Source organism: Sinohyriopsis cumingii, chromosome 13 (assembly GCF_028554795.1).
Source record: "Sinohyriopsis cumingii isolate HCF-2022 chromosome 13, ASM2855479v2, whole genome shotgun sequence".
Classification (NCBI taxonomy): domain Eukaryota; kingdom Metazoa; phylum Mollusca; class Bivalvia; order Unionida; family Unionidae; genus Sinohyriopsis; species Sinohyriopsis cumingii.
In genome coordinates, this window is record NC_142973.1 from 872,439 (window position 1) to 890,928 (window position 18,490).

The window sequence follows — 18,490 nt, forward strand, 5'->3', positions numbered from 1 at the left end:
CAGTATTGTGTATTAAAAAAACTATGTATTCAAAAAAAAGGCAAAAGCAAGTATAATAAGTGCATTAAATGCATATCATGTCTTCTGTATATTACAGTAAAACAAAACTGAAATCAAAGTCTTAAGTTTTCTAATAACAATATTCTATCTACACACTAACCATTAAAGAATCAAACCATAGACTGCAAATAGTAAGATTCCTCTGGCCAATCTTAAAAAAGTGTCATGTACTTCCTGCATGTCACATGCTCAATTCTGATTGGTTACAAATCCATACTCAATTCTGATTAGTTACAAATTCATACTAATAAAGATCAGAAGAGCACATATTATCCTTTCATGGATGACAAAAAATAATTTGTAAGGAAAAGTCCAAAGCTCAAAATGAATTAGGGAAAGTATATATACAGTTTTTATAACAGTTAACTCTTAAGTAAAACATACATCTGCATCCTGACTGTAATTGTGAACGCACACAGAAATACATGACGTTTTAACAACTATACAAGAACAACATATTCGGCGAGAGCGACAACGGGGAATTTTACAGCAACAAAAATAATAAAATAATGTATTCTTCCCAAAAAAATGCACACAATTCTTATTTTTTGCCAGATTTTGTCCATATGGGTTTAAAAATCTTGCAGGAAATCTTAAATGGGGGGGGGAAGGGAGATTTGATATAAAAATATTTCAAAGATAGCCATCATGATGGCCATATTGAGGGTTGGTTATTTTCATATTGGACCAAGCTGACACTGTAAGAACTCTTCTGATCAAGCCCATGTCAAAATGACTTTCTCTTACCTAAAACAAAACTTTAAAGATGGCCACATACTAGAGGTCAGATCTGTAATTTTAAATTTAGTCTTAACAAAACAAAAAGTATTTAGCAAAAACCACATGTTGATATGACCATTCATTTGGGAGCAGTGATAACAAGACTTTTAACCATTTACATTCAGGGCCAAGCAGTGATAACAAGACTTTTAACCATTTACATTCAGGGCCAAGCAGTGATAACAAGACTTTTAACCATTTACATTCAGGGCCAAGCAGTGATAACAAGACTTAACCATTTACATTCAGGGCCAAGCAGAGATAACAAGAATTTTAACCATTTACATTCAGTGCTAAGCAGTGATAACAAAACTTTTAACCATTACATTCAGTGCCAAGCAGTGATAACAAGACTTTTAACCATTTACATTCAGTGCTAAGCAGTAATAACAAGACTTTTAACCATCTACATTCAGTGCCAACCAACCCTCAATATGGCCATCATGACTTTTAACCATTACATTCAGGGCCAAGCAGTGATAACAAGAATTTTAACCATTTACATTCAGTGCCAAGCAGTGACAACAAGAATTTTAACCATTACATTCAGTGCTAAGCAGTGATAAGAAGACTTTTAACCATTACATTCAGTGCCAAGCAGTGATAACAAGACTTTTAACCATTACATTCAGGGCCAGGCAGTGATAACAAGACCTTTAACCATTACATTCAGGGCCAAGCAGTGATAACAAGAATTTTAACCATTTACATTCAGTGCTAAGCAGTGAAAACAAGACTTTTAACCATTACATTCAGTGCCAAGCAGTGATAACAAGACTTTTAACCATTTACATTCAGGGCCAAGCAGTGATAACAAGACTTTTAACCATTACATTCAGGGCCAAGCAGTGATAACAAGACTTTTAACCATTTACATTCAGTGCTAAGCAGTGAAAACAAGACTTTTAACCATTACATTCAGTGCCAAGCAGTGATAACAAGACTTTTAACCATTTACATTCAGGGCCAAGCAGTGATAACAAGAATTTTAACCATTTACATTCAGTGCTAAGCAGTGAAAACAAGATTTTTAACCATTACATTCAGGGCCAAGCAGTGATAACAAGACTTTTAACCATTTACATTCAGGGTCAAGCAGTGATAACAAGACTTTTAACCATTTACATTCAGGGCCAAGCAGTGATAACAAGACTTTTAACCATTACATTCAGGGCCAAGCAGTGATAACAAGACTTGTAACCATTATATTCAGGGCAAAGCAGTGATAGCAAGACTCTTAACCATTTACATTCAGTGCCAAGCAGTGATAACAAGACTTTTAACCATTACATTCATGGCCAAGCAGTGATAACAAGACTTGTAACAATTACATTCAGGGCCAAGCAGTGATAACAAGACTTTTAACCATTTACATTCAGTGCTAAGCAGTGAAAACAAGACTTTTAACCATTACATTCAGTGCCAAGCAGTGATAACAAGACTTTTAACCATTTACATTCAGGGCCAAGCAGTGATAACAAGAATTTTAACCATTTACATTCAGTGCTAAGCAGTGAAAACAAGATTTTTAACCATTACATTCAGGGCCAAGCAGTGATAACAAGACTTTTAACCATTTACATTCAGGGTCAAGCAGTGATAACAAGACTTTTAACCATTTACATTCAGGGCCAAGCAGTGATAACAAGACTTTTAACCATTACATTCAGGGCCAAGCAGTGATAACAAGACTTGTAACCATTATATTCAGGGCAAAGCAGTGACAGCAAGACTTTTAACCATTTACATTCAGTGCCAAGCAGTGATAACAAGACTTTTAACCATTACATTCATGGCCAAGCAGTGATAACAAGACTTGTAACAATTACATTCAGGGCCAAGCAGTGATAACAAGACTTTTAACCATTTACATTCAGGGCAAAGCAGTGATAACAAGACTTTTAACCATTTACATTCAGGGCCAAGCAGTGATAACAAGAATTTTAACCATTCACATTCAGGGCCAAGCAGTGATAACAAGAATTTTAACCATTTACATTCAGTGCTAAGCAGTGATAACAAGACTTTTAACCATTACATTCAGTGCCAAGCAGTGATAACAAGACTTTTAACCATTACATTCAGGGTCAAGCAGTGATAACAAGACTTTTAACCATTTACATTCAGGGCCAAGCAGTGATAACAAGAATTTTAACCATTCACATTCAGGGCCAAGCAGTGATAACAAGAATTTTAACCATTTACATTCAGTGCTAAGCAGTGAAAACAAGACTTTTAACCATTACATTCAGTGCCAAGCAGTGATAGCAAGACTTTTAACCATTTACATTCAGGGCCAAGCAGACATCATACAAAAACTTTTGTTGAAGATATGTCAACATATTTTTCTATTCAGCAGGAATAGCAATAAAAAGATTTTCTAGATGGCTGCTGTCACAGCCATACTGGATGTCACACTGACATGATTTTCACTTAGGAACAGCTAGACATCATAAGGATTCTTTCAGTGAAAACCTCATTCTGATATGACCATATCCATTCAGGAACAGCTAGACATCATAAGGATTCTTTCAGTGAAAACCTCATTTTGATACAACCATATCCATTCAGGAACAGCTAGATATCATAAGGAGTCTTTCAATGAAAACCTGATGCTGATATGACCATCCATTCAGGAGTAATAGTGAAAGCAAGATTTTCAAGATTGCTGATATGAAATTTTGAAAAAAATATGATCAAAAATCAAGTTGCTAAAGTGTTGACAAGCACAACCAATCAGATGCAAAATGACCTCATTAATAAGCATAGACCGTTTTCATTACTATACTCATCCAAGATCTTAATGAATTAAGTCTGATGACCACAGTTGATCAGAAATGCATTTTCTAGAAATGATAACAAGCCCAGATACAAGGTAACATTAATCTGTGGATCCTGCTCACTTTCAAAATTGTCCAAGATCTTGATGATATAAGATCAGATCAGAATTGTGGCTTCCAGTGTGGTTATAACAACAACCAATCAGATGCAGGATCACCTCATTAATATGCATGTATCACATTCATTATCAAAATTGTAAAGATTCTGATGATATAAGTATTGATTTTAAGTCAGATCAAAATCAGATTGCAAATATGGCTTCCAGAGTGGTATAAAGCTCAGCCAATGAGATGCAAGATCACCTTATTAAAATTTTTGGATCTGGCTCATTACTACAACCAGAAAAGACCTTGATTGTACAAGCCCATCTTTCAAGCTTGATCAAAATCTGACTAGAAATATCACTTCAGAGGGTAACAAGCTCAGCTAATCAGAAATATCACCTCTTTAGCATCTGTAGATCTCGCTCATTATTGAATTCTACAGATACAGGCATATATGTTTATCAAAATGTGGTAAGAAATATGGATTCTATAGTATAGTACAAGTCACGTGGGTCATATATGTGCATTTACTAATTTTAAATAAATAAAAATTATTTTTAAAAACTATAACACTAAATTTCTTTACCCAAACTCTATTCAATCCTGATTATTGAATGCTCTGCACCTCAACTGTCATCAAGAAACTTCCAGATGAAAATTATCTATCACTATGGACTTTACAATGATTGTTGTTGTTGTTGGGTTTAATGCCATTTTTCAGCACACGATAGGCTATACATGGCGGCCAGTATTAATGGTGGAGGAAGAACCCGGGAAAAGCTTGGAAAGAACCACCGACCCACGAGAAGCTACTGGCCAGCTTTCTTACATACCCACATTAGCCGAATCCGAGACTCGAACCGACGCAGACAGAGGTGAGATGGCAGTGATCTGTAACGAAGAGCACTTTAGACCAATCGGCCACTCAGGGCTCCCTTTTACAATGGTGGCCATTAACTAAACTTGGGTCAAAATTAGAGCATGTCAAGTAGAATCATCACAACTGAGGGAAGTACAAATTTGCTTATAAATATGAATAGCTTTCATTGTGACATCACAGTGTATGACATCCAATCCAGATCATATTGGATCACACTTTTAGGTTCATTTCGTCCAAAAATGTCTATGTACTTTAACATTTATTTTGCCGTAGGCACCTCTTGAGGCATCTAAATAATGAATTATAGTAACAAACAATTGTAGTTGTTTGTGTTTAACGCCACTGTTCTGTGTTATATATTATGGACAATAAAACCAGTGGAGGAATCATCCAGGAAAGCCTGGTAAGAGCCAACTACCCAAAGGAAGCTACTCACATGCTTTCCCACATACCCAAAAAGTATGATCTTTGGGTACACAAGACTAATGATTTGGGGGACATCAATTAATAAAAGTATTGGAATATTGATGGATTGGACAGTCCAGGTAATACTACAATAAATAGGTCATAAGAGTCAACATAACTTTAATATTGATAATTATGCTTCTTTTTTATTATATAAACAAACTGAAATATTCATCTAAGTACAAGTGATGTACAGGTGTTGAAAGTCTGTTACTTTCTTTATCTCTCAGAAAACTGGGTTAATTTAATTTTTTTTAAAATCTGAGAACAATATTGATGCAATTAACTTTAATAAATGTCTTCAACATAAATGTTTTTTTAGTGTGTGATGTGCTAAAAAGAAGCTGGACAGCTATATCAAGGCTAATGACTAATTATTTCCATTCAGGATTAGAATGCAAGTTATGTCCCTTTACATATCTTGACTAGCCTTTCAAATTCAAAAAGCCAGAAGAGCTAAATTTAAAAAAATGCTTTATTATTAGTAACATAAACTATCCTAAGTAAGAGACAGTAGACAGCATGCCAACTCCTTCACCAATCCAAGTTAAGAGTGATGGAAATGTACAATCTTGTGCTCAAGGTGCTACACTTAAGTTGGACATAAACAGAAAATATTTTTTTTATTTGATTCCATGATAACTGAGACTTTACTGCACTTTATGTGTTTCAATGTTACAGTTTATTTTCCTCTGCCTGGCTTTAGGCTCTTTCAAGACCACTGTGTGGCCACATCCAATAATAAAGAATAGGTTTTACGGGACTCGTTTTTTGCAGAAATAAAATTAACATTTGAGAACATGACATCATTTGGTTTTCTAAATAAAGAAGTTCAGTTAAAGTTAACTTCAAATAAAGAATGAAAACTGGGGACCAGAAACATGATTTGGTTTCAAGAAGAATTTTGTTTACTGAGGTTTAGATCTTGAGAAGCATCACTATATTTTAATTAATATATTACCTAATTTGATCAATCCAAGCATTTGAGTTCATAAGACAAAAACCATTAAAGTCTCATCAAGGTCTATGTGCAATGTGCATAGCAAACTGCATCAGAATATGTCAAATGGTTCCTTAGCGGTGTTAAGGTTACAAAAATATGCTGTTGTGATATAAAATTGATGGAAAAAGGGCAATAACTACATTACAAGAGTGCCTCCCAAGAGACTGATGCTGCATTGTTTAAAAGAATTTCTAGACACAGAAGATACAACCCTTTCTTCTTTATAACTGCTGAGTGTTGAAACCATCTCTGATATTCTCGAACAATAACAGGATATTTAAACTGGCTGCTGTGGGGTCCATATTGGATGTCATATTGGCATGATTTTCACTTTGTACTAACCAGTCATCAAAAAAGACTTGGTGAAAACTATGACAGTCCATTTAGAAGGAGTCATGATGCCATGATTTTCACTTTGATTTAGGACCAATTATATACCATAACAAATATTTGGGTGAAAACCCCAGGCTGATATGTCCATCCATTCTGGATCAGTTGTGATAATAAGGTTTTCGAGATGACCACCATGGTGGCCATATTGGTTATCATATTAGCATCATTTTCAGTTTGGACCAACCAGTTGCCATGAGAAGGCTTCTGGTGAAAACCAAATGCAAATACAATTTCATGTTTAGGACGAGTAGCAAAAACAACATTTTCAAGCTGACTGCCATTTTTACCATACTGGATATGAGATAAGAACCAATTTTATCAAGTACCAACTAAACATAATTAGAAGTATTTTGGTAAAAAGCATTATGTTGATATGATCATCCATCAAGGAGGAAAAGCAATAACAAGAGTTTCAAGATGGCAACCATGGAAGCTATATTTAAGGTCAAATTCGGAACATTCTCATTTAGGATCATATAAATAATGCTAAGACTCCTGGTGAAAATCTGATGTTGATATGACGTTCCATTGACGAAAAATAGCAAGATTTTCAAGATGGTTGCTCTAGCAGCCATATTGAATGTCAGATTGGGACTATTTTCATTCAGACCAACTAGACATCATAAGAAGGTTTTTAGCGAAAATGGCCATTCCTTTAGGATGAAATGTGGCAACATCATCAAGATGGCCACTATGGTGGCCACAGTCGATGTCCGAGTGGCACAATTTTCATTTAGGACCAAGTAGACCCTGGGAAAAATGTGTGTGGAAAGTTTCATGCCAATCCTCCTAGTAACGGTAGTTTTGGAGTAGCAAACTTTTGCTATTTTTGGACAGATGATGGCAATGAATAGATGATGGATTATGGACAACAGGCCATCATATAAGCTTTTCTGGTTTATGACCGTAAGAACTAATTTAATGTTCCAAGCAGCTGAGGAGGAACAGCCATAATAAATATGTGGTAATGGCCCAAGAGACAGGCCATTCTTAAGCTCTTCTGATCTATTATAAGTTGAGCTAAACACTGGACCTGACAAAATTAAATATTTAAAGGAAACCTCTAAGTGTCATATGAAATTCTCTTATCAAATGGCATCCAATTACGTGAAAGGGTCCCAAAGCTTTTGTGGTTATTAAAAGTGTAATTGGACTCCTGCAATTCAAGGCCCTAAAAATCATCATATCCAAGTCTGCAGAACTTAAGAAATGCCAATACATGTGATAAAGACAAAAATAAAACTCACCTTCTTGCTTTGGGTTTTGAAATTCTTGACTTCTTGGCCCGGTCTTCAGAATCAAACATATCAAAAGATGCCTGTCGTCTGTTATCCTAGTTTTCAAAAAGAGGGCAATGATGATAATTAATTTATTGACAACTGTAATCCCAAAAACCTTTACCTATCAAATCTTTGTACTCCACCAGAAACCTTGCATGAGCCACAAGCAATCCACTGACCCAAATAGGATATACAGCAATCTCAGGAAACTTAGAATGCTTCCATTGGCTGCAAAGAATATGCAGTTATGTCAAACCTTCTGTATTGTGTTGTATTTTATGCAGGTATGTAACCAGGAACACAAATGTCCCACCTGTGACCTGTTGTTGTTGTTGTTGTTGGGTTTAACGCCATATTTCAGCACATGATAGGCTATGCATGGCGGCCAGTATTAATGGTGGAGGAAGAACCCGGGAAAACTCCGGGAAGAACCACCGACCCACGAGAAGCTACTGGCAAGCTTTCTCACATACCCACGTTAGCCGAATCCTAGACTCGAACCCACGCAGACAGAGGTGAGATGGCAGTGATCCATAACGGAGAGCGCTTTAGACCACTCGGCCACTCGGGCCCCCCCCACCTGTGACCTAAACATAAACTTAACTGAACATGAAGATCAGTGGACATGATTAACATTATGTCCTTCCCGCTGATGTGGTTAAAGATACAGAGATTTAAGAAAACACGTGAAACAGGAATCTTAAAGACACGTATAAGCTATCCCATTCACTTGTATTGTTACAAAAGAAATAATACATGTACCAGAATTAACCGAGTAAATATCTGGATAAAGTTTTGAGAATTATCTGGTACATATCTTACCTTTGTCAAATTAAACTTGCTTAAGACAATTTCAAATGTCAGTCTAATACAGATCTCTACATAAACAAGAAACTGGCCTACATGTTGAGCTGGTCCCAAAAAATCAGTGAAGTGTGAGCTTCAATACTCTACTGTGATTAGTATTTGCATGTGTGCACACACACACACACAGTTAACAATTTAAGTATTTTAATGTAATGTTGCTCATTGTGATTAAGCAAAAGACTGAAAAATTTTCAGGCCAGTTTCACTTCAATGAATAGATCTGACCATGTATTTTATCAAATTTTTGTATATTATTATCATTTATTAATCTTTCTTTCATTTTCAGCAATACTACTGCTTGAATATCTTATGGATTTTCCATTTCTCTTGATCCTAGTCTTACAAATCATCCCCCAAACCTGTACTGATACTGATTCCTTTGGGCATTGATCCTGCCATTTCTTTAAAAATGTGAAAATATATGCAGATACTATTGTCTGCACATAATTGATGTATATTTTAGACACTTATTGGTATCTGTCATGCCTCTTAAGTTATGACTGGCTGTCGTTTTGGCAATATATTGACAATATTTTTGGATCAAATCCTACATTTGATAAGTTGTAAATGCATGTGGTATAACACAACCCTACCTAAATGCATGTGGTATAACACAACCCTACCTACTGTGGCTGTTTGAATTTTGTGGCTATGTTGAATGGTGACTTGGAATGGGCCTTGTTTTGGAATGTTAAGTTGTTACGCTCTTTCTTGAGAAATTGCAAGACCATGCTAAGTGATATAAATACCCGATGCATGGACAAGTTCGTGATTACGCTGTTGACGGAGAAAGTTAAGGAATTTTTTTATTTAAATATACATTTTGAAGTGATAGATACAATGACAATTAACCAATTCGGCCCCAATCCCGTCTGTAGGCATAATGAGGCTGTACCCTATTTCCGAGCTATGCAGCATCAAGGTCATTTAAGATATACCAAAATGGGTGGTATTATAAAAAAGCAGACAGATATAGCTCTAAAATGATACCAAATAATCTGGAACTTCTAGCTGCACCAAAAAATACAGAGTTCGGATTTTAGACCTTTTGGCCTCAGATCTAAGGCAGACTGGTCTGAACTGCACACAGACAGGTGATCCTTTGCAAAAACTAGGATAAGGTGGGCATTTGGAACATAGAGCGGTCTCCATACGAAAATTATGGGTCCATTAAGCAAACAAAAAACAAAAAAAACAAAAAAAAACTTTCCCCTTCTGCTCATGCACAAGCAAAATAACCAATGGAAAATGATGTTTCTAATACAACTAAGCATTAGTCTCATGGAAAATATGTTGAAAGCCGATGTATTACGATGTATTCAGAAATAGCCCTCCAAATGTCTCTCCTACGCACATTACTGGCGAAAACAACAAAAACCGCTGGGGTTGAATGAGTTAAACCACAACTAAATCTATTACTTGAAATATTGTGAACAGTGTACTTAATAAACTTGATGGAAAAAACGTTTTTTTTATTTTATGTGCCAGTTTTTTGGCAAAGTTGCAGCAATTAAATTACATGGTACACCACTCCCTCGATAACTCGCACCTGGATAAATCGCGATCCCGCTTATAACGCAGTGTCCGGCAAGGGTCCCGATTTTTTCCAAAGATAAAATGTTAAATATATTTAAAATATGCTGAACGTGAAAAAATTATGATAAGAATTGGTAAATTAAACCTTGATACATCGCTTGTTTTATCATCGAAAATGGTGATTAATGCTTGTAAAGATAGAATCCATATTGTGAAATCTGCAAGTTCTAAATAAGATATCATATTATGTAAGTTTTTTAATGAAAAATAGTTGTCAATACACTGTAAAAAAACAGTCTGGTGAAACAGCAATCAATGAAAACTTCTGGTAAATGCTAACAGGCAACAACAGAGAATGAAATAAACACCAATTAAATGTCTTGCTATGTGAAAGTCATGTTCTAATCCTTTAATCCCATTTCAGTGTAAACATTATAATCGCAACATACTCTGTTCTATGAAAACATGAAAAGAGTCAATCGACCGTCACATCGAAAGTGAGTACTTCTGTGAGAACCTAATTACATGCTGGTTTTGTTTTAATCAACAACTTGGGAAAGTGTTTGTTGCATTAAAAAATCAATTAAAAGAGACATGTGTTGTTTTATCACTTTGAATATGTCTTTTGTATCAAATCAAGCAAGGGAGGTACAAAGAAAAAATTTAAAGGCATGCAAATCTGAGTATAAGTTCTTATGGTCATTACCGTTATCAAAATTCATTTTATTTGACCAATCTAAATTGATTTCACATTTTTATACGGACACTGGAGACAAAATGTTGACTATGTAAAGATCATACAGTTGAAAAATCTGCGGGATTTTTCTTGGCAGCAGAGAAATCATGGAGTAACACACACAAAAAACCTGATCTTTTTCAAAATGTGAAGTTACCACCATGTCGGGTAATTCTGCACATCGGGTAACTCTGTGCAATGAAGCTTAATTTCTGTAAACAGTGAATCACGTGTTATTTTTGTTCAAAAATCCATTTTGTATCAAGAAAGAATGATTGCACCTTAATTAGGGAAAGTGATAATCATGAAGTGTACAAAAATATCCTGCATTTCAGCTCGAAATGAATATGAAAATGTGATTTCTAAATGTCAACACAAAGACCCACTCCATGACCTTCTTGAACCGGTAACCCAGAAAATCCAATTTAATATGTATCTTTTAGAATCATATAAATAAATACATTATATAAAAGAGGGAAATGTATACCTTAAAACAATACTGCATTTTAATCCAAGTTTCCAATTTTGCAAGAAGTTGTCCCACACGTACAAAATGACTACTACCCAACGTGTCAACTTGCCGCTAGAACATAAATTCTCAAGAAATTCCCCGGCGTATAGTCTGTTTCTAAATTCTTTAGTAGTTTTTTCACCATCAGTAAGATGTTGTAAACACATTACATCCTATTCATTGTTGTTTCTCTTCCACATAATAGTTATTTTTATAAAACGTTGAACTTTACTAACTTTTTTTTCACAAGATCAGTTTAGTTTGCTTAATATCTCTTGCCATTTATTGGCATTTTTACCTTGAATTTTGTACAAATAGCATTAAACCTGACCTAATTACTCAAATGAACTGCTGACAGAAACAGTCTAAAGTAACATATTTCATTTCTATAGCCTGATGGATAAACATTACATCTTTTCAATGCTGTGCGCAGAATAGGCCGACATATCGCGAGTCAGGAAAACAAGGGGTGGTGGTATCCCCTGTGTCCAAAATTAATATTATTTTGAACAAAATATTCTGGTGACAATTACCTCTTTTCAAATGGTAAGCATTCCTGTATTTTATTTTCGCCAATCGGTCAAATTTAGTATGCGTTATGCTTCAATATTGGAGACGGAAACCTTAAGTGCGCAGAAATGCCCGACAGCATTGTATATTTGTCAAACGTGTCACAAATGGCAATTATTATCGTGTTCAAATTTACATTGTTTTAAATTTGTAGACCCATTAAATTCACACTGGTAATGATTAACCCTTGTGATTTTTTTTTCATTTTACTTCTACCACAGTCAAATCTATCTATCTATCGTTAGCCAATGTTTCTCGAAAAGAGTGTCGATCTTTTGTATTAAAAATTTGGATCAAACAATAAAACTAGAATGTATCCAATTCAACACACAAATTAGTGACGTAGTACACAATGTGTGAAGTGGTACACATGTTAAGCGAACGGAAACCATGTCGAATCATGTTTTTGATGATCTCCTCAATATACTGAAATTTATCCCGAAATTAATTTTGCTCTATGAGGAAAAAATAAACAAAGTACACCGTTATGAAGAGATATTTATTCACAGTTAATCTCAGCATGATTATAAACTGAGTATTCAACACTATAACCTGCCAACCCACCCACCCCCTTTTTGTCTTTATATCGATCCCTATATTGGTTTTGGCTTTTTTTATAGGTCCCTCGATAACGCGCACCTCACTTATAATGCAGTCGATGTTTTTGGACCCTGACGTGTGCGTGTTATCGAGGGGGAGGTGTATTCACAATATGAAAGTAGTTTTCATCTACAAAATAAGCCCTTTATAAATAAAAAAGAATCAACATTTACACCTTCTAGTGGACGAGATATTTATCTCGATTTTTATAATGAAGCAATTAAACAAGAAATTTTAAATATCAGTCCTAAAAGAAAACATTTGACAAACCGTATCTAAAGAACAACTTAATTCTTTATGTACCTTATCGCAAGACAAAAGTATTATTAAAAAAGCTGACAAGTCTAGCACCATAGTAAAAATGAATTAGGAGGATAATATTAAAGAAGATATCTGCCCAAACAAAATATGCGCACCTCAGTTTTATATTTTATCCAAAATACATAAAATGGTTGATAAAAGTCATTACCTTTGGGATATCCATTATTTCTACATGTAACTCAATTACAAATAATATATCACAATATACTGATCATATTTTACGACCATGACGAAATCACTACTTTCATAAGTCAAAGATACTTTTGATATCATTACAAAATTTAAATCTTTACTAAAACTAACTGAAAATTCACTCCTAGTTACATTTGATGTGGTTTCACTCTACACGAATATACCACACAATGATGTTATTGAAGCGTGTAAATATTATCTTGAAGAAAACGAATATACATGTAAACTATCAAAAGAACAGGTTTGTGATTTGATAAACTTGTCCTTGAAAATAACTTTTTTCAATTTGGTAATACAAACTATCTCCAAATGTTGGGAACAGCAATGGGTATTCCTATGACACCTTCTTATGCATCTTTATTTATGGGGAAACTAGACAATGATTTTCTAAATAAATGCCTCTTAAAACCAGATGTTAGGTTAAGATTTTTTGAAGATATCTTTATGATCTGGAGTTATTCATAAGAAGATCATTATTATTTTATAGGCTGTTTAAACAAATTACAACAATAAAATTTACATTCAATGTGTCTAAAACTAAAGTATCATTTTTGGACGTATAAGTCATGAAAAATGAAAATAATGACATCACTACCATGGTTAATGTTAAAAACACAAATATTCATCAATATGTTGAATATTCTTCATGTCATCCTAAACCATGTAGAAACAGGATACCATACAGTCAAGCAAAAAGATAAAGAAGAATTATTTTGGATGACACTGTTTTTAATTCATCTTTGGCAGAGTTAGGTCAGCATTTTTTAAATAGAAATTACCCTACTGACATCATTAATACTGCTTTCCAAAAAGTACCTTCTCTTACACTTTAATCTTTACAATGTAAAATCAAAAACAGAAATGAAGATATCATTCCTTTTGTTATTGAATACAATCCAAGTTTGTCTAATATAGGTAAGATTATCAATAAAGATTGGGATTTATTAAAATTATCATGTAAAGCAAGTGTTAATTGCTACATGAAAGCAAACCCACACTTGCTTATAACAGGACTAAAAAGATCTTAAAGACTTCCTAATTAATTCTAAACTAGAAAAAACATCATATAAAAAGGAATCATCAACTACACGTAACAGACCTAGCTGTTAGCACTGTTCTTTTACTAATGAAAATAATTCTTTCAATAGTAATAATACGAAAGAAACTTTTGATATGCATTATGATACTAATTGTACAACATCAAACATTATTCATTTGATCACAAGCAAAAAATGTGGCATCCAATATATTGGAAAAAACAGATGGAACACCTGCTAAAGGAAATCTAATTGATTTACTGTCTTAATACGGTATATCCAAAAGGTCTAAATTCAGAAACACTATATGACATTCATTAATGAATTATTTTTTAAAATTATGTCCCCTGTTTACAATTAGTTAAGAATATTTTTATTTTATTCTAATTTACAGAATAACTTAACTAGTGAAAGTATAAACTAATATCATAAAAATAAGTTTACTAATTCTTTAAAAATGAAATGGCATTTTAAAATTAATTCTCAATATATTATGATTCATTATTTATAGAATACCTGATTATAATTATTATGCACACCATCATTTTTATTTTATGAATTGAATTCTGATGAAATATTGAACATTTGTCAATAATATATGATGATTTAACAGAATCTTTTTTATTTATTTATTTTTTAAAATGTGCATTATACATAATAAAAATATTAATAAAACTATTTATCACTATTTATTCATATATATATATATATATATATATATATATATATATATATATATATATATATATATATAGAGAGAGAGAGAGAGAGAGAGAGAGCAAATCAGGCAGATAATCACCATTCCGAATGGAGTCCACACTGGATCTTTATCAGAATCATAATCTTGCTCACTTTCAGTGTCCATCTTTCCAAGGATTTCAGGGCCAAAATCTGAATCTTCCTCACTGTCACTTCCTTCTGCAAAAGTAAAGAGTAATGAGTAACATATATCTGATATATTATATCTAGTATAATTAATTATTTATCTATTTCCAACAGACCCTGAGAGATTTCCCAAATGTAAATGAAGTAATTATGCAGGTCCATATATCAACATGTAATTTGTATTTTCATTTTTTTCTGAGTTCTCAGAGCAATAAGGCTCCAGTGCACATTAAATGAAATTGCAAATTTCTATTGTTCTGATCACAGTGAACTACTTCAAATATCAAGGAATGTGGAGCCTCACCTCATATTTCTGAACTGAATATGATAGGAAAAAACATTCACATGCAATCCTAACACTGTTGATGTCAGTAACAAAGTCACCACATGAAAATTAATACTTTCCTTGCCAAGTGTTGGTAAAGTCGAAATAATACTATTTTGCATTAGCTAGAAGGGAATCTATACAAGCATGTTATATTAGGATCTATTTGGCACAAAATGTTAAATCACAATCAATCTTCTACACTGAACCAGCACTCACTAAAAACTTGTGCTCACTTATAAATCTGCATTTATCTAAATAATATACATCAAAATTTATCCAAGTCACGGCTGAATTTCACAATAAAACATAGAACAGATGCACATTAGTTCTGATTCATGTGAAACATCCCATCAATTTACATAACTTACCAATTTACCTATACTGGAAAATAAAGCTGAAGCCTTGGCAGAAGTGCCACCATGAATCAGATCTGCACATTGAGGACATACTCCAAACAAAAGTCCCTTGAAGGGAACTCAACACCATTTGTCCCTTTTATCTTTTCAATGTTGAAACCATATCTGATATTTTTGAGCAATTATATTTTAAAATTAGCTACTGTTGTAGCATATTGGATGAAAGGTCTGAAAATTTTTCATTTAGGGCCAACCAGACATCGTTAGAAGACTTATGGTGAAAACTACCAATTGTTACGACCATCCATTTAGAAGAATTAGCAAAAAAGATTGTCAATATTTCATTGTGGTGAAGAGGACATAAACGGAGTCACCCTGAAAGGCTCAATGTTAAAGTGAATTGACCAACCCTTTTTCTGCCTTGTCCTTTCTAAAGTTTCATGAATATTGCCAAGTGCATAGCTGCCAACCTCCCAGGCTCGCAATCAGTGAAAATAGGGATAAAAAGTAGTGAATTTGGACATGAATTAGTGAAAAATACCATGACAATAACTCCATCCACTCTGACCATCAATACTACACTATATCAAGATCGCAATATAAAACTAAAACACTACATACATGCAGAAATATATCTGCATTTCTATTTATTATGGTATTCATAAACTTCACTTGTTCTCATGGTTATTTATCAAGACAAGATACTGTGGCAGACTTGAACTTCCTCAACTGCTTGATTGTAAATTTGTTTTCTAAACTGTTCAGACTTCTTGCCTGCTGGTTGATCCTGGTGACTAAAATTGCTGACAAATTTTCTGCACCTAAGGAGGCCCTAAAGTCTGTCTTATTTTTCCTTACTAGAGAAAATACTCTTTCACTGTCACTGTTGCTGTGAGGAATGCACAGGAGCTGCAGCACTTTTGGTTCTTCCACAGGAAAATTTGGAAGCGATTTTCGAGTCCGGGAACATTTGTCGGAACAAATGTTTAGCATGGTCTCCAGCTGATAAAGGTAGATTGTGTTCAACAAGAAAACTCAACAAATAATGCTTCAGCGTTGGTAGCCTGCAGGTCTTCGCCGATTGCTTAAAATATTCCAGAGCTGAAATCTGCGAATTCTTAATATTCCTAACATCTACATGTTTTTTGCAACCGATGTGCTTCCTCACATCATCTCTGCCACCATGCCCAATACTACAATTTGTGGCACACTGTGTGCAAAAAGCATGATGTATATCAATGTGTAATGGCAGAATGCACGGCCAATTGTTGATATATTCCAAATTAAACTTCACTTTTTGAGCAATACATTTTTTTTCCTCGGTGGTGAAGACATTTTCAAGATCTTACATGCGATGCTGAACGGTAACTCAAATCAGTGTTGGTGACGCGCATGGAGCAAAATTCCGGTTAGGCCCCAGTTTCTCTCAAAATCATTTGTAAAACTGCTCTTATACATATAGATTAAAATAGGCTAAAATGCTTGCTACTGGGCCAACTGTACTAATCAGCTGTAGTTCTACTAATATCGCGACCAGCAGTACTGGACCATTTTGGCAACTGCCAATATTACGAATAGCGCTTAACGGGAAATCGGTTATTTTATTAAAGATTTAAAATAATTGAGAATTGGAGAATTCATGAATTTGTGGCTTGGGGCGTGAATCCGTGAATTCATGAGGGTTGGCAGCTATGCGAGTGAGGGGATGAGAGCAGATTTGGTCAAGTCAATATCCCCAAAATGTTTTCAAGGCTAGACTTGACTGATGGCATTGCTGAAGGACCATGTCTCTTCAAGCACCTGAGATGTTTGAGAGAAAGGTATGGAGATCCTAGGCATGGGTGACCAGGAGAGGGTAAACCAACTCCAGAGGTCTCACTAGGATTTTAAATCTAGGAGTCCAGGACTCCCATTTTGGTAAAAGTAGGAGTCCCACCATCAAAAGTTGTAGTCCCTTCTTTTCTACAGAATCAACACAGACGTGAGTGCATCGTTTTTTAGATGGAGAGGTTTTCGTAATGTAATCACTCACTATAATATAGCTTCATTACAACAGTCCATTGACAGGATCGCAAATTTATGGTTTGCTTATTTGTAAATGTACTTGAAGTAATTTTGGGCAAATAAATAGTATCTGAGTTGCTGTTTTTTCCCGTATTTTTGAAAATACATGTCAAGTCAGAAAACAGCTTAGACCTTAAACAGCATCTTGCGAATTCCACAACATAGCATTGTCCCAAACATTTCTGACCTATATAATTTGCATTTTAAAGTTAAATCTTTAATAAAATAATACCTAGGCTTTGGTTTCAATGATTTGTATATTTTTTCTGAATATATCTGTCCGATGATTTAAGAAAACAGACAATCTAATAAACTGGTACATCCCAGACTTAGCAAAGTCTGCCATTATTTCCACTTAGGCCTACTGGTTCACTTACAGTTTAAAACTTATTTTATGACGAAATAGTGTATAAGAGGCATTTAATATATATCCAGATCACCGATTCTGATCTTAAAACACAAGTTTGTATGTTTTATCATCAAAGGATAGCATGCAGGAAATTGATAGTTGCTACCTTACTCGGAAAAGGGTTAATGGTCAATCAGCTATCAAAACATCATGCTTATGAATGGGCAAGAGTGTTTTTGTCAACATAATTGATATAAAAACTAGGCCTAGCTACTGATGCCTTGATGAATACATTTCACTACAACACTAGAACTAACTGGGCTAAGGCGAGGGGCATTTTAAAAAAATCTGGTATGGTCAGTCAATGTACCTCTTAAATAATCACAGGGCAA

The 18,490-nt window shown here is 34.3% G+C and overlaps 1 protein-coding gene across 1 annotated transcript in view; it reads right to left on the reverse strand.

Moving 5' to 3' along the window:
- Positions 1 to 18,490, reverse strand: part of LOC149784834 (uncharacterized) — a 91,855-nt gene that overhangs the window by 49,087 nt on the left and 24,278 nt on the right. The window contains exons 4-5 of the mRNA XM_089978394.1: positions 14,916 to 15,034; positions 7,714 to 7,799 (exon numbers count right to left, since the gene is read on the reverse strand). Coding sequence (XP_089834520.1) covers positions 7,714 to 7,799; positions 14,916 to 15,034 — 205 coding nt within the window. The remainder of the gene's footprint in view (positions 1 to 7,713; positions 7,800 to 14,915; positions 15,035 to 18,490) is intronic.